Here is a 25234-nt window from a genome sequence, read left to right as displayed (position 1 = left end):
TTCGGAATGAGACATTACAATCGAAATGAAAAGAATTTTTTAAAAATATGCCAAAATAAAACTCTTTAATCTATTGATGTATACGGAGGTGTTACGAAAGTGGATTTAGAAGAGTAAGAATCCTCAACTTTGATTACAATAAAGAGAAAAAAAATTCATTTAACTCCCTTAATTGCGCTTCGATTTAACAATGATAATTGCTTAATGGAATCTAACCTAGGAACAGAACTACAACAGAAAAACGAATAACATTTGTTTTTATTATTCGCAGCTGAGGATTTTGGAAATGATTACCAACGATCAAAACATGAACGAATTAAACGTTTACGCAAAACCAACTCTTTCTTCAACCCGTTTATGCATAAAGAAATTCCAAATGAGGTACCAACAAAATAATTCCAACACAATGAAGAGTAATAAACCGATAAATTAAGATGCATAGCTATCAGAATTGCATTCAAAAACAAAATCCAATACACAAAAGTATAGCGTACTCTGCTTTTGCCCCAAATAAAAAACATTAAACATAAAAAGCTCAAATTAGATCGAAACCTATCAATCGATGTTCTGCATAATGTCATCAGCAGTGAACTTGGTGCCCTTATCCTTGTCCGCAACAGCACGGCCCTTCGCCTTGCGGTCGAGCAGCGACTTGCGATCCTTGTCGAGGCGGAGCTTGGTGATGACGACCTTGGAGGGGTGGATGCCGACGTTGACGGTGGATCCGTTCACCTTCTCGCGAGTGATGCGCTCGATGTGGATCACCCACTTCTTGCGGTAGACCTGCACAACCTTGCCCTCGCGCCCCTTGTAGGTGCCGCGGACCACCTGCACCTCGTCGTCCTTGCGCACGGGCATCGACCGAGCGTTGTACTTGGAGCGGAGGTCGCCGGAGAGGGGCGCGCTCATCAGCACGCGGCGAACGCTGGACGGCGCCGTGAAATGAGCCTTGCGGCTCTTGCGCCGGGAGGAGGATACGCGAGGGTTGTACTTCATCGCGGCTGGGAGTGAGATTTGGGGGATTTCGAGCTTCTAGGTTTAGGGTTTTTGCAATTGGCTCTGACAATTTATAGTGGTTGATTGGACTCGGGCTCGTTTAATTTGGGTCTTTATAGTAATTGGGCTCTTTATTTGGGCCATGATATTAATTGGGCTCATTCAGTTTCGATTAAGTTTATATTGTTTATTGTATAAGCATTTTAATTTTTTTAATACTGTTATTGTATCAACGAGAGTAATTTGTCTGAAATTTTCTAAACTTTAGCAAGAGTTCTGATTTTGTATTCTTAAAATTTTCCTGAAAGTTATGGAATTATTGATTGCTTCTAATGTTGCAATCAAGCTATTGATTTCATTTGATATTTCAACTAATGACAATTTTAGCTCTGTCATAACTTAATGACTTATTTATGTAGTACTCTCGGACATTAACCAAAACGAAGACACAAGTTGTAAGCAAAGACATCGGATGATACTAAATTAAATAATTTTATTTATTGAATCATGGTTTATATTAAGAAAAAATAAGCTGGAATGGAGAAAATGAGGAGAATTGAGATGGAAGGAAGTAGAGCAAATGAAATTATTTAATTTGATAATTTATAAATTAATTTTAAAGTTGGTTGCTGAATGAGAATTTGATAAATATTTAGAGGAAAATACTCCTATCCACAATAACATAAATTGTTTTAGCAATAGTTGAACTAGGTTAAGATAATTTATTGTTTTATGAACAACAAAATAAATCATCCAAGTGAAGCAATACACTTCAAATAACATATGCAGCCTCATAAAGCAAATATAAAAAGCACAATATAAATAAATAAAGCCCATACCAAAACTCAATATTGTACTAGTAAACTACGCTGTTTCTTCTTCTACACTCATCTCACCTCAAGTTCTTGACCTTTTAATCTAAAACTGTTTCATTTTCTCACCATGTGATGAAAGGTTGTCCACTTGGATGCAATATGTGATCACAACAATATGAATTCTCCAGACCAGAAGAGAGATAAATGGTCTAACAGCAGCACATCGAAGGCCATGATAAACTACCTTCGACTCTGAGCATTTACCCGCATTTCTCTGGCTATACTAGGAAGCCATCTTTCTCCTCTAATCTTTTTCAGCTCAGCCACACGCTCCTCCTCTCGTTTTGCTGCTGCCTTGGCAGCACTTTCACGTGCTTCACGTTTAGCTAAGGTCTTCTGGCGCTGTCTACTTGCTGCAGCAATTATGTCCGCTCCATCAACAGCTACGGATTTAAGTTGCTTCCTAAACTGTGAGAATTTGAGAAATATACTTAGAAGCATGGAACAACAAAAAGAGACGAACAGTTGACAACAGAAGTATATGTGCGTGCCTCTTTTGATTTCTCATCCAGCTCTTCTCCAGGAATGATTTTTGGTCTCTTCTTCGGTCCATGCAGCTCTTCTGGTAACGTGGAACAAATATGGGGAAATAAGTTGGATTACAGGAAGAAAAGAAACAAACATTGTGCCATTGATCAGACGATTTCAGCTGTGGTTTGGTTGTAGAGGATGGCATTGTTTTACTAATGACAAGCTGGCATGTTCTTACCTCTTTTATCAAACACTATTCCAAGAGGAGCAGTTCGGAAAAGTCGAACTCCAGCATCTTCTGGAGCTGGATCTTCCTCCACAATAGGAGCTCTTTCTGAGACCACTTCGAGAGTCTTGTCTAAGAGGTCTTCCAGTAACCTTCCTGCCTGGCATAGTGAACCCGTCATTCACTCACACATTAAAGGCATATCATTCAGTGTCAAGTAACATGCAATCTTTTCTCTTCCATCATTTTAAAACATGAACCACAAGCTTCGGCCAAAAATGGATAACCCAATTCATGGAAGAGATAACTATTGCAAGTGATAACCAAAAAAAGAGAGAATAATAACTCAACAAACAGACCATTAGTAGCACACACAAGTTGCCCAAAAAATCCAGCAGCCATTTCAGATGTTTTAAGGTTGTTCAATCTAAGCCGCCAGAAGAAACATTGGAAACAAACGAATGAGGCGTATACGTTTCCAAGAACCATGGTTTAGAATTGAGGAATGCACATCTCCAGTTTTAAAAAAAAGGTGAATTGCAAAGATATCAAGCTTTTCTCTACTTTGGTTAATGTTGAATAGGAGTTTAACAGATATATAAACCCCTTGCTTAGTTTAGCTACAAATATGGAGTAATAAAGAGTTCTAATTAAGTTCAACCACAACAAATCACCCTTCGTTTATACATTAGCAACTGGAGTAATAATCAAGCAAGTGCTAAAATTAAGCTGATGAACAAATAGGACAAGTAACACTCATCAACTTTCAATAACAAAAAATTGCTAAAACGCAACCTGCAAGCTGGTCATTGCATTACACTCTAATTTGACAAAAAATATGCACAATCTTTTCCTTCTGACACTTAGAAACTTGACAAATCGTCGAATAGAGGAAACCGGAAGCAGTGGATTAAAAGAAAAATACCTTGATTTGGTAATGCTTGAGACCTTTGGGTTTGTGCTTTTCATCTTTCTGTTGATGAGTTGCGCCATTAGAGGCGTGCACTTCCGAGGAGATCACCGAGTTTATGGCCGCCATCCACTCGGCATCTCCGTCTTCCTCCCCGCTGCTGCAGCAGCTGCTCCGATCGCCACCACCACCCATACTGAGACTGTGCGGCGGCGGCGAAGTCTTCTTTCTCCGATTTTGAATCTGTAATGTAAGCCCATCAGGCCCAGGCCAAGACCCAATAATAGAATTGGATATTTTCTTTTTAGTCTCTAGAATTATAAATTTGCCCCTACATATAACAAAATTTCCGTAAAAATGTAATTTTGCCCCAGCATTAAACAAAGCTTCAATAAAAATGTTTAGTATAAGTACTATACTATGATATTCGACTTGATCTTACATAAACCCATAAATATTATTTTGATTGACGATCAGTGTTGATATACTATATGAGCCTTGATCGATTCCTCCAAATCAATCTTGAACGAATTCAATTTCGAGTAACTTTAAAATAAAATAATTATTAAGTGGCTAAATATATTTTAAATTAGAAAAATTACTGACTTCAAATTTCGTTACTATATTTTGCAATTGTTTCATAAAACTGATTCTTTTGCGATTATATATGACACTTATGTTGTGATTATATGGAGGGGAGTAGAATCTTTTTTCACAAATTTCACTGAATATTAATTTTGTAAATTAATATAGTGAAATTAGTAGCAGTACGTAGTTTGAAAATTACGAAATTAACTATATATTTTAGGCCGGTAAATTCGGGTACTCGTGGGTATCCTAACCGAAAATTCGGATACCCGAACCCGAAATCTAAAAAATATCATACTCAATACCCGACCCGTAAATTCGGGTACCCGAACTCGAAATCTAAAAAATATCATACTCAATATCCGACCCGTATGTGAATTCGGGTACCCTAATACCCGATGCGGGTACTCAAACCCATCTAATCGGGTACCCATAAACCCGAAATTATTATATTTCAAATTTATTATTTTATATAGATTATATTGTGATGAGAATAGAAATTATTAAAAATAACACAATAGCTATTTATTGACTATTATTAAAAGTCTAAACTTCAATTCTAAATTTCTAATGTTTTAGTTTTGTCTAAATTTCTAATATATAGTATAAAATAGACATTAGGCAAATAGTTCAATAGACACTACTTAATTTTAAAATAAAGAAATTTTTGGCATAAATTGAAAGATAAAAGAGATTAAATAAATTTACGCTAGATTTACCCTACGGGCATATGACCCTATACTAAATAAAAATATTTATCTCAAATACATAATTAATCGGGTATTAGTCGGGTACCCTAATATGGGTTTCGAGCACCCTAAATCCGAAAAATTCTAACATTAACTACCCAAATCCGTACCCGAACGCATAATTTTGGGTTTCGGCCTTTCGGGTACCCAAAACCCGTCGGGTATTGGGTCGGGGTCGAGTATACCCGAAACCTGCGGATTAAATTTGCAGGCCTAATAAATTCAACTAAATTTAGTTAGCGTTTGAATCTTGGTAGAAGAACTGCTTCTCTCTCCCTCCGACGAGGAAAACAAGTGCTGAACAATTTAGGGCTACCAAAACTGGACCACCAGCTAGATCTCGCCGCCCCTCCGCAGTATCTCCGGCCGCCGCCCCAGCTTTTAGCAGTCGTTCGCTGAGGATATTATTCTCAAAGCATTCCGAATTCGAGCTCTATTAGTCTCCAGCTGTATCCTCTGAAATCCTAACCTAATCCTTGATCGACCAGATTTTGAGACCGATTCAACTCCAATAATGGGGAAAAAGCAGCACAGTAAGGATCGGATGTTCATCACGAAAACGGAGTGGGCCACAGAGTGGGGCGGCGCCAAGTCCAAAGAATTAGCCCCGTTTAAACGGCTTCCTTTCTATTGCTGCGCGTAACTATTTTAACTTTTGGCTTGTCCGTTTTTCTCGCCTGTATAATTAGTGAACTGATTTATGAACTTCTGATGCAGACTCACGTTTACGCAGTTTGAAGTCCCCGTTTGCACTTCAGATGGCAACGTATTTGACATCATGTTAGTGATTTCAACTGTTTTTTGATAGTGAAATTGCTTTTGAAATTGATGGAATGTTGTGCTGATTTTTTGGTTTTCGAACGCAGGCACATAATGCCATATATCAACAAGTACGGGAGACATCCTGTAACTGGAGCTCCATTGAGGAAGGAGGATTTGATCCCACTCACTTTTCACAAGAATCAAGAAGGTACTTGCGTGCTATCTTTGAAACTCATAGTACTTCTATTGTTAATTTAAATAAGAGAATAGCTTATGTCATCTGTTCATCGCGGCCAAGGCTCTTAGTATTTCCGATTCCGCATATCATACAGATGAGATAGGAGCTGTCTGAAGCTTGTCACTAATAATGTAGGAAATATGACTTTTAAATAGAAGTTATATTCAATAATCATCAGGGAGAAATATGCATAAAAGCATTTAAAATTAGTTACTGTATGTTTCTTTTTGGAAATTAAAAGTTTGTAGTTGAACATGGACCTATTATTGTTTTCCGGATGTTGTTTCAATCACATGAAGAACCTTCATTGATGATGCAGCTATAACATATTTTCATCAAGAATTCCAGTCTCAGATTCATAAGAACTGGTCCAGTGTCGCTGCAACTTAATAGATATTCCCTCCATCCCCAAAAACTATAGCACAACTACTAGCACTTTCCTTTTTTAAACATGACCTCACACTCTACTTTATATTTCAACCTTAAACACCCACATATTTATAACAGGAGTCTTAGTAATACGCTTTTATCTACTCAAAGTACATCAACCAACTATTTTCTTAAAGTGTGTGCCCATCCAATGCGCTATAGTTTTTGTGGTGGAAGGGAGTGTAATTTATTCTTCATGTGCTAATGCATTACTATGCTTGATTGATAATTTGATTGATAATCTATGCATAGTTCTCTATGCATTAATTGCTTCATTTGCTTTAGTGGATTTTGACAAATTTTCCCTTGTGTAGGAGAGTATCATTGCCCTGTCCTAAATAAAGTTTTTACGGAGTTCACACACATAGTTGCGGTTAAAACCACCGGAAATGTGTTCTGTTACGAGGTACATTCCAGTCCTTTCGTGACTGTCCTCTTAATTGTATACTCATTTCATTACATGGAACTGTTGCTTGCTCAGGCCATTAAGGAGTTAAACATTAAAACTAAGAACTGGAAGGAGCTTCTCACTGATGAACCATTCTCTAGAGAAGACATTATAACTATTCAAGTAAGGATCCATTTTTCATCCTTCTATTTATGATTGTGGTTCATGCATAGTTAAATTGTGGAAGTGAGTTTATTTATTTTTGTTCATTTTCTTTGGGTCTAGAATCCTAATGCTCTGGATTCCGAGGCTCTTGTGGACTTCGATCATGTCAAGAAGAACTTAAAAATTGATGATGAAGGTGAACAGCATACCTTCAAAATTTGCTTCAATATTCTACCTATCATATAGCTTATAATAATTTAAAATAATAATACTTGTTGATTGACAGAGTCAAAGAAAATGGAATCTGACCCGTCTTACAACATAAATGTCATTGGGGATATAAAGCAAATGCTTAAGGAACTTGGAACTGAAAAGGCAAAGGAGATTGCACTACATGGTGGAGGAGGAAGCAAGGCAAGGGATGAAAGAGCTGCTGCTCTTGAAGCCATTTTGGAAGCTAGATCACGCATCAAGGATGACAATGGAAAGAATGGTGATAAGCCCAAGCAGGGCTTCAGTATTGTGGATGCTGCATCTGCAGCAGTCCATGGGAGAAGCGCAGATGCTGCAAGGTCTGATGCTAGTAATAAAACTGCTGCTCGCATAGCGATGCACATGGCAGGGGAGAGGACTCCAGTAAACGCAAAGCTGGTAAATTTTTTACTTTGTGAATTTCATTTTGTTTCAACTTTCATGTCTAAGGTATCTGGAAAGTACTTAGTTCTTCATTACTAGCAATTGTTGCTTGCTTAGTAATATCTATTGGCTCATGTAATTGTTGGATGAATTGTGTTTAATTGGAACATAGTACTACATACTGAGGGATTCTTGTTTACAATTTCTTTGTTAGCATTTCTCTATGATATCTGTATTCTGTAGGAAAGCAAGATCATTTTTGGTGACTTTCACAATAATGGGCATAGTCCATCCGAAGAGAGCCAAATCTGTCATTAGTACTGAAACTTGATATGAGAGTAGTAAACCATATTATTGATCCAAACTACACAGTTAGGTTTTAAGCACCCTAGCCGAAACTTGATATGAGAATCGAAACCATTATAAGTAGTAATTTATGGTTTATTCTTTCTTGACTGTTTTGTCTGTGAAAATCACCTTAATTTTTTGTCAACTAAAGGCATTCTACTAAAAAACTATTGTTGACTTATGAAACTATTGCATGTTATATTCGGTTGCCATCATGAGATATATTTTTGTTATATTCTTTTCTCCCTGGCCGGTGGTTATTTTGTTAACTTTTCATTTGATTTGTTTGTTCGATAATTCTCAGGTTAAAAGTCGTTTCACATCTGGTGCTGCTTCACGATCTTTCACTTCTACATCTTATGATCCTGTGACCAAAAATGAATACGAGTATGTTAAAGTTGAGAAAAATCCAAAGAAGAAGGGTTATGCACGGCTGCAAACAACACATGGTGATTTGAACATTGAACTGCACTGTGACATCACTCCAAGGACATGTGAAAACTTCATCACTCTTTGTGAGCGTGGTTATTATAATGGAATAACTTTTCACAGAAGTATAAGGTACTTGAACCTTATTTGCTCCTAGCTCAATATAAATATATTGATGGTTTTTAATGAAGATGTTTACATTGACTATTGTTGTGCTGGTATATAGAAATTTCATGATTCAAGGTGGTGATCCTACCGGAACTGGGAGAGGAGGTGAGTCAATTTGGGGAAAGCCCTTCAAAGACGAACTCAACTCCAAGTTAGTTCATTCCGGACGAGGTGTTGTTAGCATGGCAAATTCCGGTCCTCACACAAATGGTTCACAATTTTTCATCTTGTACAAGTCTGCAAAGCATTTGAACTTTAAGCACACAGTTTTTGGAATGGTTGTTGGAGGTTTGACAACGCTTTCAGCAATGGAGAAAGTACCTGTTGATGATGATGATCGACCCCTGGTTTGTACATTACTACCTTTCCTCTGTTTATCGTCTTCGGTAGTTAGATTATTTACATTAAAATAATCTTGTCATATCCACATCATGGAACTTCTGGGAATTTTACTATACAAGTTCACCCTCCACCTGGTTCTCATCCAGAGTTCTGTTTATGATAGCCAAGTTCTAATTTTATATTTGTGTCATTATGTTGCCCTCGCAGGAAGAGATCAAGATTATAAGTGCTGATGTATTTGTCAACCCTTATGCTGAATCTGACGATGAGGAGGAAGGGAAGACAGTCGAAGAAGACAAAAACATCAAGGATGAAGATAATGTAAGTTTTAGACTCCTGACACGGCTATAATAATTCTGCTACTTTAGCTGCCTTGCAAGTTTACATCCCTCTCTGCGTTATCTTAATAACACCTTTCCGAACACTTTCCAGGAAAAGATCGGTTCATGGTACAGCAATCCGGTTACTAGTTCAGATACCCCCTCTGTTGGCAGTGGAGTCGGAAAGTACTTGAAAGCAAGGATCACTCAGCCTGCGTCTGTTGCTCCTCTCGATGGTGATATCCCATCTGGGTCCGTAGGGAAGAAGAGAAAGGTGGGAGGGTCACGTGGTGAACTTAAGGATTTTTCTTCTTGGTGAGATTTGTATTTATTTTGCAAGAGACGTTAAAAAATCTTGGCTATGGCAGGCACCACAATGTATGTATTTGATAGTTGAGTTTTGAATTTTGGGGTTACAACTAGTATATCCTCAAGTTCGTGTTCGTACCCTTGCTTTGAGAAATTTTATTCCATGCTTTTCCGGGTCTGAGATGAATATTTTGACTTATTTCGAGGTTTAGAACTTGATGGTGGTGATTTATGTCTAATCTAATGGCGTTTTCTGACAAAACATCATCGTCATCGTGTATTCAATGTCGATACATATGTTGTAACTTGTAAGTTGTAACGTTATTTTTTTCAAATCAAAGAGTTGGCATTATAAATTACTCCATCCGTCTCTGAAAGTTTGTCTCATTTTTTAATTTCCGTCCGTCCCACAAAATTTATCTCATTTCACTTTTTACCATTTTTTGTAGTGGATCTCATATTCCCCTAACTCATTTCTATTCACATTTTATTATAAAATTAATATATAAAAGTAGGACTCACATTTCACTAACTTTTTCAACTAACTTTTCATTACATTTCTTAAAATCTGTATCGGATCAAAGTGAGACAATATTTGAGGGAAAGTAATACGTACTATAAAAGTATTATCTACATTTCATTATTTTTTTTCACTAAATTCTTTTATTTTTCTTAAATATAAAGTCGGAATAAGATATTTAATATCGGGCCGGAGGATTGTATAAAAGCCATGTCGAAGAAGGAAATGGAGTCAATAGTCAATGTTGGTGGTGAATTAAATGACAACGATGTGAATAACATAATCAATAAAGTGGTCAAATTAGTAGTAGGAAATTCCCTTCCACATTTTGTACATTTATTAATATTTGATTCCTAAACCGCGTTGCATCATATGATATTTTTTAGACTTCTCCATATTTATAAAAAAAAAAAAAGGTCATCAATCATCATTATCATATATGATGCCGACTTTGAAGCTTAGCCAGCATTAACTGAAGATAATTTTAAGATCCCAAATTCATTTAGAAAAGCAATGCATTCATTAGAATACCTTCAAAATTTGAAGAGTGAAAATAAATTTTAATTTATTAGTCTATATGGAGTATTTATTACTATTATATGTTATCCTTAATAGTAGTTAATTTCCAAGCACCACATGTTTGATGTATGCTAATAATTTCCACCGGAGAAAAATATAATGGTACTATACGCTAAAAAAATCAACTAAATATAAGAAATAAAAAAGGAGACTTCTAGTTTAGGAATATATAAATGGAATGAATATATTGGAGATGACATATATAGCGAAATAGGTGAAATCACAAGACGGCCCCCTATATAACAAAACTGAATGGAATGATTAAATTTGGATGGTTGCAAATATATTTATTTTCTTAGATTTTAGGGAAATTATGTCGCTTTGTGCACGTTTTGTCTGCAACTTTAACTACACGTATCTTCTCAATTCTCAAGAAAAGACAACATCAGTCCAACAACAAGTTTTTATTTTCAATCATTACAAACATTTTAAGATTTCTTTCAGCTAATAGTACTATACTACGAGATAGGAGTATTTAGTTGCTCGGGGTTAATTTATTTGATATTATCGATTGGAAATTATCTACGATTTAATTTGTACCAAAGCTCGTAAATATTGGTATTATTTTGAAATTAAGTATAATGAATAACATTCATAAGACTTTGTTTTCTCTAATTTATCAAATTGATACCACTATAAGATAAGTTGGTTTGAGCTTTTATATATAGTACGATCAGAACTAATAATTGACATGAATTTTAAGAATTCATTCCCCTTTCTCACTAGCTCACTCAACTAATTGTGCTCTAAATCAATACTTAAGCTAAGGGCCAGGTCGAAACACCATTATCTTTGAGCAATACTCCATTTGATATTTCTCATATATTTTTAATTTATTCTTAAAAGTCATTAATTTTATGGGCTTATAGGAATAGTTTGGTATAGTACCTACTCGTTCGTCGTAGGTCTATAACAAATTAATTAACTTATGAAAACATGAAAGTCAAACTTATGATTATGAACTGCTCTAATTTATCAACTTCAAATATAGTGTAGTTATTTACCAAATGTTATCATCTTCATACTCCACAACAGTTTGTATGGAGCAGTATTTATGGGTTTGGTCATGAATTTGCTATAATTCAGATCATATCCCATCCATTTTGATTCCTAATCCACTACATATATTTACAACTTTTTTTTTAAATTTTGTGCTAATTATAATTAATAAGTTTAGTATTTTGATTTGAGTTTAAAAATTGGAACTGACCTTCAAATAATTTCTGTCATTTCGGCGAGTCGCCTGAGTTGCATCCATATTCTTCGTCGTAATCATTTCAAGCCAACTGAAAAATATATCTATCTCAATTTATTTTGAATATTTCGTGTTTTGATTACTTTCAAAGAAGAAGAAGAATTCGACCTCGTCTTTCGATTGGCTCCACGTGTACACCTAGGATTTATCATCGAGCTTTGTTCTTCAATATTATAATATTGATCCCTTGCTATATTTGATGGATTAGTTTTGAGCAATCAACTTTTACCACTTTTATTATATTTATTTAGTTTAGAGTAGTATGATTATTAAATACTTTTGATTTTATAACAATTTTATCATCAAAGCTCTTCTATGAGAAATCAGACAATCAGTCGTGAATCGTGATGTGCCATGTCGGATTCATCAAAGGATTAGGGTGTGCATGTGGCAAAATTATATATGACCCTCGAGTGTGTCACATATTTAATTAGGAGTGATGCTAAATGGCCATAATCTGGCCGGCCATAAAGATTTAATTTAGTCCATTTACATGTATAAAAAAATTAGAATTACCGATATAAACTTATATGTGTGTGGATGGACTTGTAAGTTGATACTTATCTTTGAATTCCATTACGTAAAATACATTAATATCACGAATTACTGTATACGTTGAGCAACAATCAAGAAATGACAGTAGTAATAAGTTGAGCAAAAACTACGAAAGAGCAACACTAACATGTTGAGCAATATATAATGAAGATGATATAAAAGTAAAATCAAGTAGTATTAAACCAAAAATTTGAAAAAAAAATCAATTTTTTTGTTATTTAATTAATTTATGGCTGGCCATAATGTGGCCGCATAGCATTATTCTTTAATTAGAGTGACAAAATCAAATTAAAATTAAATAATATCATGAATTTCATAAATACTTGGTGAATGTGTCGAAGTATGAATAAGGCTGCGAGTATCTAAACAAAATCTATGGGTAGTGAAAGATATAAAGTAAGAAACACAACCTGTAAATGCCTTAATAAAAGTACTACCAATATAACAAGAATAAAGTTATAAAGCTATGCAGATTTATATTTGATTGTTGAGTTACTTATATTTTGATTAAAATTTTATTTTTCAAGCTATGCGATTTCATTTCATGATAAGCTTTGCACGAGATTTCAAATAAAATACCAATGATTTAAAAATACATAGCTCGGGCTATTTATTTATAAATTTTGTGAGTAAATTCTGACAGTCTCAAGGATCAAAGAAAGAGCACCAATTAAAAGAAGATTTAATTTGGAACCCAAAAGCAAAAAAGAAAATGGCAGATTCATCTTTACTTTTGGTTCCCTTTTTAAATAAGGTTCACTTTTCTTTACTGACTCGAAAATAATCACTTTAATTTATATACCTGTCTTTTGGTCTCAATTATAGTCTTATAGACATACTAATATAATTATTTATGCACACCACTTTATTTATTTAAACTAGTATGCACGCACTTCATGTAATATCATTATTAATATAAGTGCCATATACATGATTAATAAATTACTATCAAAATATGTTACTGAATATACCTATAAAATTTTAAAAAGTACTGGCACTAATCTTGTTCATTTTTTATGGATAAATGAATTTGGCACTAATCTTGTTCATTTTTTTATGGATAAATGAATTCAAATTTAAAGTCCGTGTCACGAAGGACTCGAATATGAGATTTTTGGCCTCAGGCATTAACCTCTCTACTGCTTGCCAACTCACACACACAATCTTGTACCTTTATATATATATACATGGAGGAGTCTTAAATTCTTAGCTAATAGAGTATGTTCTATTTTTTGAAGTGACTACAAATTAGTGATGAAATTAGTCACTAGATTCGTAGAATAAAACCCTAGTCACATATAGTAAAAAAAAAGAAAATGAAATTGTAACATGAATTACTTATGATCTATAAAATTTCATCTTTAAAATCTCTATAAATATTACTTCCTTCATTCTACATTCTATTTCTTTTAATATATCAATTTATGTACTTTTTTCTATCACATACTCAACCATTTTCTCCTCCCGACCCCACCACACATTATTTGTGACTATCAATACTATACACAAGGTGCATGAATACTATTTTTCACTTAACAACAAAATAATCGTTTTTATTAAAACCTCATATTATTTCATTAGAAGAATGGATGGAGTATATACAAGTTTATTTGTAGAATAGAATTAAATGATAAAGTTGGTGGTGCATTATATAATGATGAAATATAAGCACGCCCCCCACCCGCAGCTTTTCCTCCACTCACATTACAATATTCACAATCCACCTAGTTTCCTTAACTACAAAACCACACCCACTACTCCCACAAACAACACACACACACACACATTTAGAGGAAAAAGGTGGAGGGGCCACAATTTTCTTGACAAACACTCACTCCTCACTTTCTTGCTGCTTTTTTCACACAAATTTTTCTATCCTATGTTTTATCATACAAATTTGAGTCTTGCTCCAAAAAGACCTCTTCAAAAAAAACTTTCTTGACCAAGAAATATATACTTATACTACCCTACCCACCCCCACCATCCCACTCCACCCTTCTTCCCCATAAAGAAAAACACACTTTTCCTCATCTAAAACATTAAACTAAAGAAAAAGAAAGCTTATCCAACTTGAAAAATTCCCTCCCCCTAAAAAATTTATTCCATGAGTTAAAGCAGAAGATTTGTTTTGTTATTTGATGTTGATTAGATGGATACCTTGTTCAGACTAGTCAGCCTTCAATCTGATCAGTCCAGCACCACCACCAGCTCCAAATCCTCTAAGCAAAACCCTAATTTCGACGAAGAATGCTTCAACCTTTTCATGGATGACGAGGATTTCTCTTCTTCTTCCTCCAAGCACTACCATCCTATACCACCTCCTCATCCTCCTCCTCCTCCCGATGTCGCTGTCGAATTCGCTGCGGCCTTATCCGGAAACAACACCAATTGGTCGAACGACATTCTTCTGGAAGCGTCTAGAGCCATCGAGGATAAAAACAGCGGCCGTGTGCAGCAGCTGATGTGGATGCTGAACGAGCTCGGATCTCCTTACGGAGATATTGATCAGAAGCTCGCTTCGTATTTTTTGCAGGCGATTTTCAGCCGGATTACTGATTCCGGTGATCGGACTTATTCGACGCTTGCGGCAGCTGCGGATGGGAACTGCTCCTTCGAATCGACGCGGAGGACGGTGCTGAAGTTCCAGGAGGTGAGCCCGTGGACGACGTTCGGCCACGTGGCGTCGAACGGCGCGATCATGGAGGCGTTCGAGGGGGAGAGGCGCCTCCACATCGTCGACGTGAGCAACACTTTCTGCACGCAGTGGCCGACGCTGCTGGAGGCGATCGCCACGCGCGCCGACGACGTCACGCCGCACCTCCGCATCACCGCCGTGCTCGCGCGGGGATCGTCGTCCGCGGCGGCGCGGAGGGTGATGAGGGAGATCGGGAGCAGGATGGAGAAATTCGCGCGGCTGATGGGGGTTCCGTTCGCGTTCGCCGCCGTGCACCACGGCGGCGATCTGGCGGATCTCAGCCTCGCCGATCTGGATGTGAAGGAGGACGAGGCGCTGGCGGTTAATTGCGTCGGAGCGATGCGATCCGTGGCGGCGATCGGCGATCGGAGGGATAATTTGATCGAATTGTTCCGCCGCCTCCGGCCTAGGGTTTTAACGGTGGTGGAGGAGGAGGCGGATCTCGATTTAGGATTATCGAATGTCGAATTCGTCGACGGATTCAGAGAGTGTTTGCGGTGGTTTAGGGTTTACTTCGAGGCGCTGGAGGAGAGCTTCCCGCGCACGAGCAACGAGCGGCTGATGCTGGAGAGGGCGGCGGGGAGGGCGATTGTCGATCTGGTGGCGTGTCCGCCGCAGGATTCGGTGGAGCGGCGGGAGACGGCGACGCGGTGGTCGCGGCGCTTGCATGGCGGCGGATTTTCGCCGATCGCGCTGAGTGACGAGGTGTGCGACGACGTGCGGTCGCTGCTGAGGAGGTACAGGGAGGGGTGGACGATGGCGCCGTCGCCGGATTCCGCCGGAATATTCCTTTCGTGGAAGGAACAGCCGGTGGTGTGGGCGAGTGCATGGAAGCCTTGCTGATTGAGACTTCCACCAAGCGAAGCCAAGTGAAAGAAATTTGGAAAAAGAAAAAAATAGGTATTAATTAATTAATGGTGTTAATTTCTTTTTCTTCTTCATGAATTTTCTTATATTTTTCTTCACTTTGGATATTTTGATAGAATTGAAGTGACTAATTGATCTTATTGAGGTTGTTAATTTATCCATTTTTCTATCTAAATAGAAAGATTTAGTTATTAGATTTGGAAGTGAATTAATGTACATATATGTATGTATTGACTGTCTATTTCATGAAGTGGGTTTGAGCTAAAGGTTGAAGGTGTTGGGACAAACCAAATTCTAATCCTACATTGATGAAAAGGAAAAACATCATTTTGAATTATGGTTACATGATTGCATGTACATGCTTGGTTTATTTCTAGTTATGATTTGACATCTAATCTAATTAACTTGTACAAATATATAGTTTTAAGTATTTGATATTGGAGTTGGTATTATTGTGGGGTTAAGTTGATATCATCATCATCATATTATATGTATGTTAAAAAGTTGTTTATTAAAGTTAATTAAGATAGAAAAGGGTCATTATCTTGTTTGGGACCATAGAATCATAGGACGGCCATCGAGTTAGGTTGTGTTTGGAATCTCTTAAAAATCTTATAATGTATTTAGCCATAATTAGTGGTGTAATATCTTTGGTGCCAAACACACTTTGTAGAATATTAGTTTTTTTGTCTGCATCATCGCAAAACAATTACACCTAAAATTAACCTAAAAATTAGAAGTTCTACAATAATACTAATGAAATAAAATAAAATAAAAAAGTATGACGCGTTAGAGTTTGTGACCAAAGATCTTTCTCATGGTGACGTTGCATCATAAATAAAGAAGAGGAAAAAGAGTAATGCTTTAGGCCCACATATATACTATAGTGGGAACTTCTTTTAAGAATCATATTAATCTATTGACGAGACTTGCTACCTCCACTTTAACATTACCACTATCTTTTTTTTTGCACCTTTTTGCATCATCTTTTTCATTTGTATATAATCCATACATAGTACTACTACTTATCTTCAAAATATTTGATTTTCACGCACACATTTGTATATGTGTGTGTGTAATATGTACAACAAGTCAAGAATGGGGTTCATGTGCAAGTAGAGTAAGTGCATAACACGATTTTTTGAATTACATAATATTGATAAATCTTTAGCACAAAATATTATAAATCATTAGGACCCTTATGAAATGTATGCTGCAATTTCTATTGGAGGCATTTTTAAATATTGTCTTTTTCTTTAGGTCAATATATGATTTCAGCTATGGATGGTGACTATTCATCAATATTATAATTTTACCAAGTCCAGAAATGAAAAACTAAAAAAGGGCCTCTGATTTTTACTGCATCCATGTATTTATAATAATCGGTATGTACCATATATATATAATAATTATCATAAATATAACGAACAAAAACCGATAAAATAAATTCAATGCACGGACGATCATGAAAAGAAAAGATTTATTTCCTTCTAGCTAATGTTCTAAATATATGGAAGCGGGAACCTTACAGTGACAAATGACAAGTGATGTCTTTCAAATGTGATAGAATTAAAATCAAGATTGTCAAAAAATATAAAATACTCCTGAACTATATTAACATTCCCGTAGCAAATACATCAAAATTTACATCTAATCTCTATAATTCTAAAATTAAAGTCTCCTAATCATAACCCAGTAACATTATGCGGCAAAGTATTAAAACCTTTGTAAAAAAATATCTAAGCACTCCACCGTGAAGGAAGCCTCCATCTCTTATGCCAGTAAATAGACACTCTCGACCACAAAGGAAACCCAAAACTATAATCAAATGGCTGATCAGCAGCTCCTCCTACTGTTAAAGGCAGCCATACGTACCTCGAATCCCGTAGATCAGCTGGGTTCCACCGGTCCGCCATGAAGATAAACGAACCGGGAAGCCCCGACAGTGGCAGCACGAACGTGCTCTGAGCGAAGAACGTCGTGGCACGAAATATCTTGTTTCCACCTATGCAGGGATTCCCCATGTTCTCCCACGGACCCATGATCGATTCGGCTGCGTGCGCAAGAGCCTCGTTCGGAGCCCAGCCAGTGCACCCGGAAGTGATCATGTAGTACGTCCCCTCGTGCTTGAATAGTGCCGGCGCCTCTCGATGCTGCCCTATGAGGATTCTTTTCATCACATGTGTCACATCGAGATACTCCTCGTTGAGTGGCCCGATGTGGAGTTCGCTGTTGTCGTCGGACGAATATATGAGATAGGCAACACCATCGTCGTCTTTGAAGATGCTCATGTCTCTGCTGTCAAATCCGTGGGGGCGTTTACTGAAGAGGTAGTCAAATGGACCGGTGGGGGAATCGCTAACGGCTACACCGACTGAGGCTTTTGTGTAGTTAGCATCGTCGATGTGCATCCACATTACGTAATTCGCTGTCTTGTCGTTATAAATTACTTTTGGCCGCTCAAGTACGTTGGACTTGTGGAGGTCATGAGTCTCGTCATTTTCTTCTGCAGGAAGCACGATACCCTCGTTTTTCCACGTCCAAAGATCCTTCGAAGAATAACAACCTACACCAATGACATCAACCTGAATGGAAGAAATTGAGTTTAGTTTCAACAGATACTAATGTTATCTTCATCAAAATCAGCAACCATATGCAAATGCGACAGAAAACTGCCATGAGAATAAATTCCTAAGGAACGTAGCAATTATTAAGCAAGACATTCATCTACTGCAAATTAACTGCCAACTATCAAGGTAGTTTTGCATTCATGTAACATATCTAAGACGAAATCAGTTGTTTGTTTAATTCAGCCAAAATCATACATTAGGGTCCGAACAAGTTTCGACCTTAAGAAGTCAGACCAAATATTTGAAGCATATTATGCTATATATCAATCATCAACACACAGACCAAGTAAAAGCTATGCAGCTGCCTCATCTTTTCTAATATCATTTGTTCATGCAATTATTTTTGGAAATGGTTACATCAATTGGTAGACTGGCTTTTCATATCCTCATGAATGTTTTCATATGATAAAGTTTCCTGACCGAGAACTTTCCAATGAATCTTCTAGAAGTTACATTCTTAATCTTATACTTCATATCTTGGTTAAAAAAAATAATATTTCAAACCAGATGTGCAACTGGGCAAGAAGTAAGCACAAGAAAATGTGTAGTTGCAGAAACAGTAAGTGGTGGACCTTATTCTCTTGTTAGCTAACACGCCAAATGTGTGGTTTCACAACTTATTCAGAATAAGCATGGTCTCTAAGAAACCAACATGCATGAAGTTGGAACGGATTTGAGCGTTTTTTTGGGTAACTCTGTCTTGATGACATCCAATAGATTTCCACTAAAATTAAGGGCAGAAATTTGCAAGTTTCACGAGCACCTAGTTTTCCACAAACTATTCCTTGAGCTGGTCCAACTTGATCATTCTGAATTGTTTTAGCTACGCTAAACATCTAACTCGCCAGAATTTTTAATTTTAAATTCGACATTTTAGGAATCAGCACCTGAAACTAAGGTATGTAGGTGGTCAAGTTATCTAATTTAGAATATTAAAGAAGTGTTGTAGCATTAACAATCAAAGGTAAAAAGGAGAGACAAAATGACTAATGCATAAGTAGAACATTAGTCTGTTTAAGAGTATGCAAAAGGAATTAACTCATTCAATACGTCCCTTGTTTAGTAGTAGTTCAATCAGAAGAAACATAGCCTACTCACATGATTGCTTTTTGAGGCATAATTTGACAGAGTCCAACAATGACAGGAAGGCATAAGGATGCAGAGGAGGATAAGTGTAAAACCGCTGAGGGTTGCACTAAAATCAGAGAATAATCTATTACTTATCAGTATGTGATGGCAAGGTCAGCCTGAGTTTTCATTACTTTTACCTAGTTTTGGGTTAATACATAAACAATGAACAATGATCCTAATCAAAACCGAAGGGATTGTAAAAGTGATGGATGAGGATGCATCCTCATTACAGCCTCCAAAAGGATTTCCGGTTCAGCTACTATTACACTGGTTATAACAGGATATTCACAAAAAATCTCATCAACAGACATATAAAGTGACAAAGGCAACTCTTCCTAGAACAAAGTCTGGATCAAATTTTAAGCATTCTACACAGAGTCGCACTGTTAACAATATCGTTGATCCATCCTGGGGAAATATGCTCAAAGAAAAATAGCTATATACTATGTCACACATAAAGAAAACAATAACTTAAAGCCCAATGTACTGATTCAACAATGATGTGCATTAGTATTTTCTGATGATTGCTAATCAATGATGTTTAGGATCACACATAAATGTACCAAGATCAAATATTTACCCGTGCTGCTCCTTTCTTGTGAGCATGGTAAGTTGGGCCGTCTTTATACTCTCCATACCAATAGTAAGTCCTGCTTATCCCATCATATAAAATACCGCCTCCGTGTGCTTGAATAGGATTTCCTTCAGTGTCTAACCATATCTGCCCAGGATGATAGTACAGACTTTCATTTCCAACAGCATTCATAGGATCTACAGCCGTCTTCATAGAAGGGAAAAATATGTGCCTTATTTGGGAAGACTCGTCTAGAAATTCATCAATCAAGGTAGTAGGCTTCTTTGGTTTCCTTTTAGCAGCACGGGGAGATCGCCTTCGTGGAGGAGGCATTTGTATATTTTCCTCCTCAACCTCCTCAAGCTCACTTATCAGCGGATTGCGGCTTATGCTGCTGCTTCGCGCCACTCTACTTTGCACATTCGTATGCGAAAGTAGGGTGTACAAATGAAGCATAACAAGGAGGCCTACTAGGCTCCACACAACATTCGACATCAAGCATCTACTCCCTGCAATGCAACGTAAAGCAGTTGGTTTTCTGTATTTGTTCCTTATCCTCATTTCGCCGTTTTATCTTCAACAAAATGCTGCATTTTAAAAACACGCAACACGTCGATCGGCAAACTAGCACATCAATATTCCTACACAGGATTTGCAGATGACAAAATCAAATCAATCAAAAAAGTTGGAGAATCCATTAAAATAGCGAATCATGCTAAAAAAATTAAACAGCTCATTGCAAAGCACAGCCTCACAACAACTGATCATAATCCCCTCAAAACTTGACCTAATCGAAATCACCCGATTGCAGATGAAGAAGTGAACTTCAAATTCAACAATAAATCACGAGTAATTGAATAAATTCCACAATTAACATAAACAGACGGATCTACAAATTACCAATAACCCCAATCCAATTCTATCTAAATCAATAAGAACTAAGCAACATAAGCTAACAACTGATCAAGTCTACTGAAGTTCAAAGAGAGATACCTCTTGGCATCGGTTTGCTGCTCTTAGCTCTTCCGAATCTCCCAACCATTCATTCAATAATCCAAATTGACAGCCCGCCCTAAGTTGCTAGAACTATGCTGAGCTAGATAGATGAGTAATTTCGACACACGGGAATGGTGTGGAGTTATTCCGACCAGAGACGTGTAGAAGAAGGGAATAATTGAAGTTAATTAATGAGTAAAGTGGAAGAGGGAGAGAAAGATGGAGGTGGGGATTGATTATTTGTTGGATCTAATGTTTCTGATCGCAATAATGAAGGAGGCGACTGTGTTGTGACCTACAAACTCTCTCTCTAGTTTTTACCATAGTGCATCCCTAGTGGGGCGGAGATCCCGGCGGATATCTCAAAAACATCTCCTGCCATGTCATAAGAACTTTTCATTATACTGCCACGTCATAAGGACATCACAATGGCGGACATCCCAAGGACATCCCGACATACTTTCCACAATAATAAAAAATTCACAAATTCACCAAATTAAACAATTTACGGAATTAAAATTTCGACACAAATACGGAGAAATTGCAACCACTTTATTTTAAAAAAACATACATAGTACCAAAAAAATACATAATTATTAAAAAAAATTACATAGTTAAAAAAACCCGTCGTCTCACTACTCGGATTCCCCGCCGCCAGTACCCTCGTGGTCCCCGCCGGTTGTCCCCTCGTCGTCACTCTTCGCCATGTCTCCCAACCCCAAATCGCGCCGCATACTGTTGATGATATCCTTCAGCAACGACCTGTAATGGCGATCGGCCGATGTCCACCATTCAACCATTGCACGTATCAGGGTTTCATGTTGCGCGACGCGGGCTAGTGAGGGGAGCTTGTGATCGTTTTGGGTAGGAGCTGCCGATTGGGCCTCGGCGGACCCGCTGGCTCTTCCACCGTGCGACGGCGGCGGGCCGACGATGAAGCTGTCGGGAACTCTGCCTCGATGAGGGGGAGTTCGTGGGAACCAGCACTGCTACTGTACTCCCCAGAGGCGCTGATCTTTGTCCGCTTCGGCCAGCCATATTCAACACCCGCAGTAAATTTGGCCGAAGACTGCACCACAAGATACACCTCCCAATATTTGAATTTCCCGAAGCACTCTGCAACGTCTATGAACTGATGGTGAGACAGAAGCTTCACATCCTCGACAGACATGCCGCGGTTGCCGAGCGGAGGTTTTTTTGTAAATGCCGACGAATCGGCTGAGCTACCTCTTCAGCCGCTCCCACTGTTTCAGGCATTGCTCTCCGTTGTGAGGCTCCCCCCTGGCGGTTTGAATTGGAGGTAGCTTTGGCTAATGCGCTACCACATCTTGTCGATATGTTGGTTAGCCCCGATATATGGATCCTCCACTATACTGATCAACGCCTTCGCAAGCGCGATGCACTCCTCTGTGCTCCAGACGGTAATCTTTTTCCCGCTGGATCCCCCCTACCTCATGGCCACCGCCTCACCATCGTACCCCGCCGCAGGCGTGGTAGTGCCCCATCCCTTGCCCCTCCCTTCCATTGTCCTCCCCCTCCTCCCTGTCGCCATTGGTGCGTCTGTGGGAGAATCCCGGATCGGAGATAGCCTCAACTCCTCCATCGAGAACGTCTCGATGCCAGTGAACTGAGTCTCGAAAGGAGTACTCGGGGGGTTTTCCGTCGACAGTAAATCCATATAGGGGCGATAGACATTGTCCACCGGTGATTGGGGGACCCCCTGCATACTCCCCCCGCAACGACAGGCGAGCCCTGCATCATCCCCGACATCATCATCCCGGGCATCATCCCCGGCATTGGGGTCATTCCGGCACTCACCCCGGGCATTTGGGGCATCATCCCATACCTAGGCGGGTACATGTTGTAGTACCCGGACATCATCCCCGCCGTCATTTGGGGTTGGGGCATCATCCCCGCCATTCCAGACATCGTGGCGGACATTGGGGTACTTCCGCCAACGGGAAAGATCGGTCCATGTGACTCGCTCGTGGCGGGGGAATCACTATCGCTGTGCTCCATTTATCTTCGAAAGAAAAGTATTTAGAGAGAGAGAGATACTCGTTAATACAAGTGGGGCGAATGAAATGAAATTCAACTAGCTGTATTTATAGAATTTTCGAAAAAAAATAATAAAATAATCGGGACGTCCGCGCGGAAGTCTGTTGGGTCAACGCAATGGCGGACGTCCCGGGAACGCCGCGGAACTCCGGTGTCTGCAGCAGACGTCCATATCCGCGTCACCTTTGCACAATGGCGGACGTCTCGCCCGGATATCCGCCGGGACGGGCGCCATTGCGGATGCTTTTAGCAGGGGACTTTTATTACAGAGCAAGAAAAACAAAGGACACGAAAATGGTGACTTTATTCCCCATGTGTCACTATTTAAATAAGTTTGAAATTTTAAGATAAAAAAGAAATACACATGATCGAAGCTTCATTATAATTTTATAAATATAGCAATTTAATCATATTAGTACTCTTTTATCTACTCAAACCACTGTTATAAATAATTTTCTCAAAAGTCACTCAAGTCCGAGTTATATAAACCTAAATTACCTAATTGGGGAAGAAATGACACAATCTAGGTTGTACTTCGATTTGTAAATAGTCATTAAAACACAAATTGACTTTTAGCATTTATTATTTACAATGACAAGCTTGATCTATTTCTTTTACTAGTACTACTCATTTATGAGATATAGCAATAGTTTAGTACAGTTTCTCTCCTTTTTATTTAAAAATTAAAAGATGACTAATAATGATTCTCCATCCATTCTCGTGATTCGAACCTCAACCTATTGAATGGAGGAAAGGCGTCTTGCCAATTGTAGTTGTGCTCCATCGTCACAATAATTCAATATAGTTGTACGTACAAATATTTACAGTAAAAATAATTTTTGTCCAAATTCACCTGTGATTTTCTTAAAGGCTCCATCGTCACAATAATTCAATATAGTTGTACGTACAAATATTTACAGTAAAAATAATTTTTGTCCAAATTCACCTATGATTTTCTTAAAGGCCGAGAGCTGATCAACACATCATATAAATTTTGATTGATAATAATAAATATCTATTAAATTAAAGTTTTGATAATTATAAAATCTGAAATATGTGATTTATTGACTTTAAAAAATTGTAGAAAGACGTGGAGAGGTAATCCATAGTTATTGAACAGTTGTGTAATAATAGAAACGGAAGTTAGAGGTAAAGTATGATTAGTTAGAACATGTTCTTTCTATCAAAAAGAATAAAGTTGGTAAATGCCTCCTTTCCCACCAATCTTTCTCTTTTCGTCCCTACATACATATGCGTCCCACACATAATTTACGACTAGTTTTTTTGGGTCCAAAGACATGTATGTATTACACGTTTTGATTGAAAAATACTAGTAATGATTAAGTTGTCCCAAAGAGAGGTGGATCCGGGATATGAAATTTGTGGGACTGGATACCGTGAAGAAGTTATTATGGGCATCGGAAGACAAAATCAATAGATTTTACCGTGTAGTGATCGTTGCTGCAATGAATGGCAGACGAAGAATGAAAATAAACCTCAACCCTAAAGAGCTGAGAAGGAACCGTCACACCGAAAGTGGCGACAACTATAATGACTTTAATGGAATTTCCCAACTTCCATGAGCTAATAATAGGATCGATCAACTCCTTTCTCACCTAAATCCATCATTGGTCACAAATAAGTCCCCCCAAATGTTAAATTCAAGTCACGTTTTGAGGGATTTTCTTGTATATGAAAATGCATACTGAAAATGGAAAAGTTTGTTAAATACTTGGAAGGTTGTCGAGTTTTATTTATTTATTACTATTCTTTTGAGATTAAAGACCTTCTAAATTAAAAAATCAAAAAGTTTAGGACATTTCTCGTACTTACTAATTGTCTAATCGATAGTAATTTAAAATTGTCGACCAAAATTAATCTATATTAGAGATTAGCTTGCTCGTATATATTAATATGACTCTATTAACATTTACTTGATTTTATTTTTTTGAGGGATCATTAATTTGAAATTAAAATGGAGAAAATTAAAATTGTATGGGCTAAAATTAGGATCTTGTCTGAGCT

General features: G+C 37.7%; 5 protein-coding genes across 8 annotated transcripts; 2 read left to right on the top strand and 3 right to left on the bottom strand.

Moving 5' to 3' along the window:
- Positions 1 to 429: 429 nt before the first annotated feature.
- LOC121770011 (60S ribosomal protein L26-1) lies at positions 430 to 1046 on the bottom strand. The gene has a single exon (XM_042166803.1). The coding sequence runs from the start codon at positions 994 to 996 to the stop codon at positions 556 to 558; it is 441 nt and encodes a 146-aa protein (XP_042022737.1). The 5' UTR covers positions 997 to 1046; the 3' UTR covers positions 430 to 555.
- A 652-nt stretch (positions 1047 to 1698) lies between these two features.
- LOC121770004 lies at positions 1699 to 3749 on the bottom strand. The gene is made up of 4 exons (XM_042166796.1): positions 3494 to 3749; positions 2581 to 2728; positions 2363 to 2433; positions 1699 to 2279 (listed from the first exon to the last, which is right to left on the bottom strand). The coding sequence occupies exons 1-4, from the start codon at positions 3671 to 3673 to the stop codon at positions 2052 to 2054; spliced, it is 627 nt and encodes a 208-aa protein (XP_042022730.1). The 5' UTR covers positions 3674 to 3749; the 3' UTR covers positions 1699 to 2051.
- A 1313-nt stretch (positions 3750 to 5062) lies between these two features.
- Positions 5063 to 9560, top strand: LOC121772030 (peptidyl-prolyl cis-trans isomerase CYP65-like). 2 transcript variants are annotated; one of them, XM_042168955.1, is made up of 11 exons: positions 5063 to 5454; positions 5533 to 5595; positions 5682 to 5785; positions 6559 to 6650; positions 6726 to 6815; positions 6918 to 6993; positions 7084 to 7448; positions 8086 to 8342; positions 8437 to 8725; positions 8928 to 9041; positions 9153 to 9560. In XM_042168955.1, the coding sequence occupies exons 1-11, from the start codon at positions 5330 to 5332 to the stop codon at positions 9357 to 9359; spliced, it is 1782 nt and encodes a 593-aa protein (XP_042024889.1). In that variant the 5' UTR covers positions 5063 to 5329; the 3' UTR covers positions 9360 to 9560. The 2 variants fall into 2 exon arrangements, with proteins under 2 accessions (XP_042024889.1, XP_042024888.1); XM_042168954.1 differs by having other exon boundaries at positions 6559 to 6815.
- A 4482-nt stretch (positions 9561 to 14042) lies between these two features.
- On the top strand, positions 14043 to 16086 carry LOC121772544 (protein SHORT-ROOT-like). The gene has a single exon (XM_042169681.1). The coding sequence runs from the start codon at positions 14408 to 14410 to the stop codon at positions 15794 to 15796; it is 1389 nt and encodes a 462-aa protein (XP_042025615.1). The 5' UTR covers positions 14043 to 14407; the 3' UTR covers positions 15797 to 16086.
- Positions 16087 to 17283: 1197 nt separating this feature from the next.
- On the bottom strand, positions 17284 to 21427 carry LOC121770525. Of its 3 annotated transcripts, none has more exons than XM_042167239.1 (3): positions 21149 to 21427; positions 20162 to 20796; positions 17284 to 18405 (listed from the first exon to the last, which is right to left on the bottom strand). In XM_042167239.1, exons 2-3 carry the CDS (start codon positions 20714 to 20716, stop codon positions 17560 to 17562), a joined length of 1401 nt encoding a protein of 466 aa, XP_042023173.1. In that variant the 5' UTR covers positions 20717 to 20796; positions 21149 to 21427; the 3' UTR covers positions 17284 to 17559. The 3 variants fall into 3 exon arrangements, with proteins under 3 accessions (XP_042023173.1, XP_042023175.1, XP_042023176.1); XM_042167241.1 differs by having other exon boundaries at positions 20162 to 20742; XM_042167242.1 differs by having other exon boundaries at positions 20162 to 20664.
- Positions 21428 to 25234: the final 3807 nt, after the last annotated feature.

The sequence above is a fragment of the Salvia splendens genome, chromosome 16 (assembly GCF_004379255.2).
Source record: "Salvia splendens isolate huo1 chromosome 16, SspV2, whole genome shotgun sequence".
NCBI lineage: Eukaryota > Viridiplantae > Streptophyta > Magnoliopsida > Lamiales > Lamiaceae > Salvia > Salvia splendens.
Note: the sequence above shows the minus strand (reverse complement) of the source record. Positions and strands in the feature narration are given on the sequence as shown.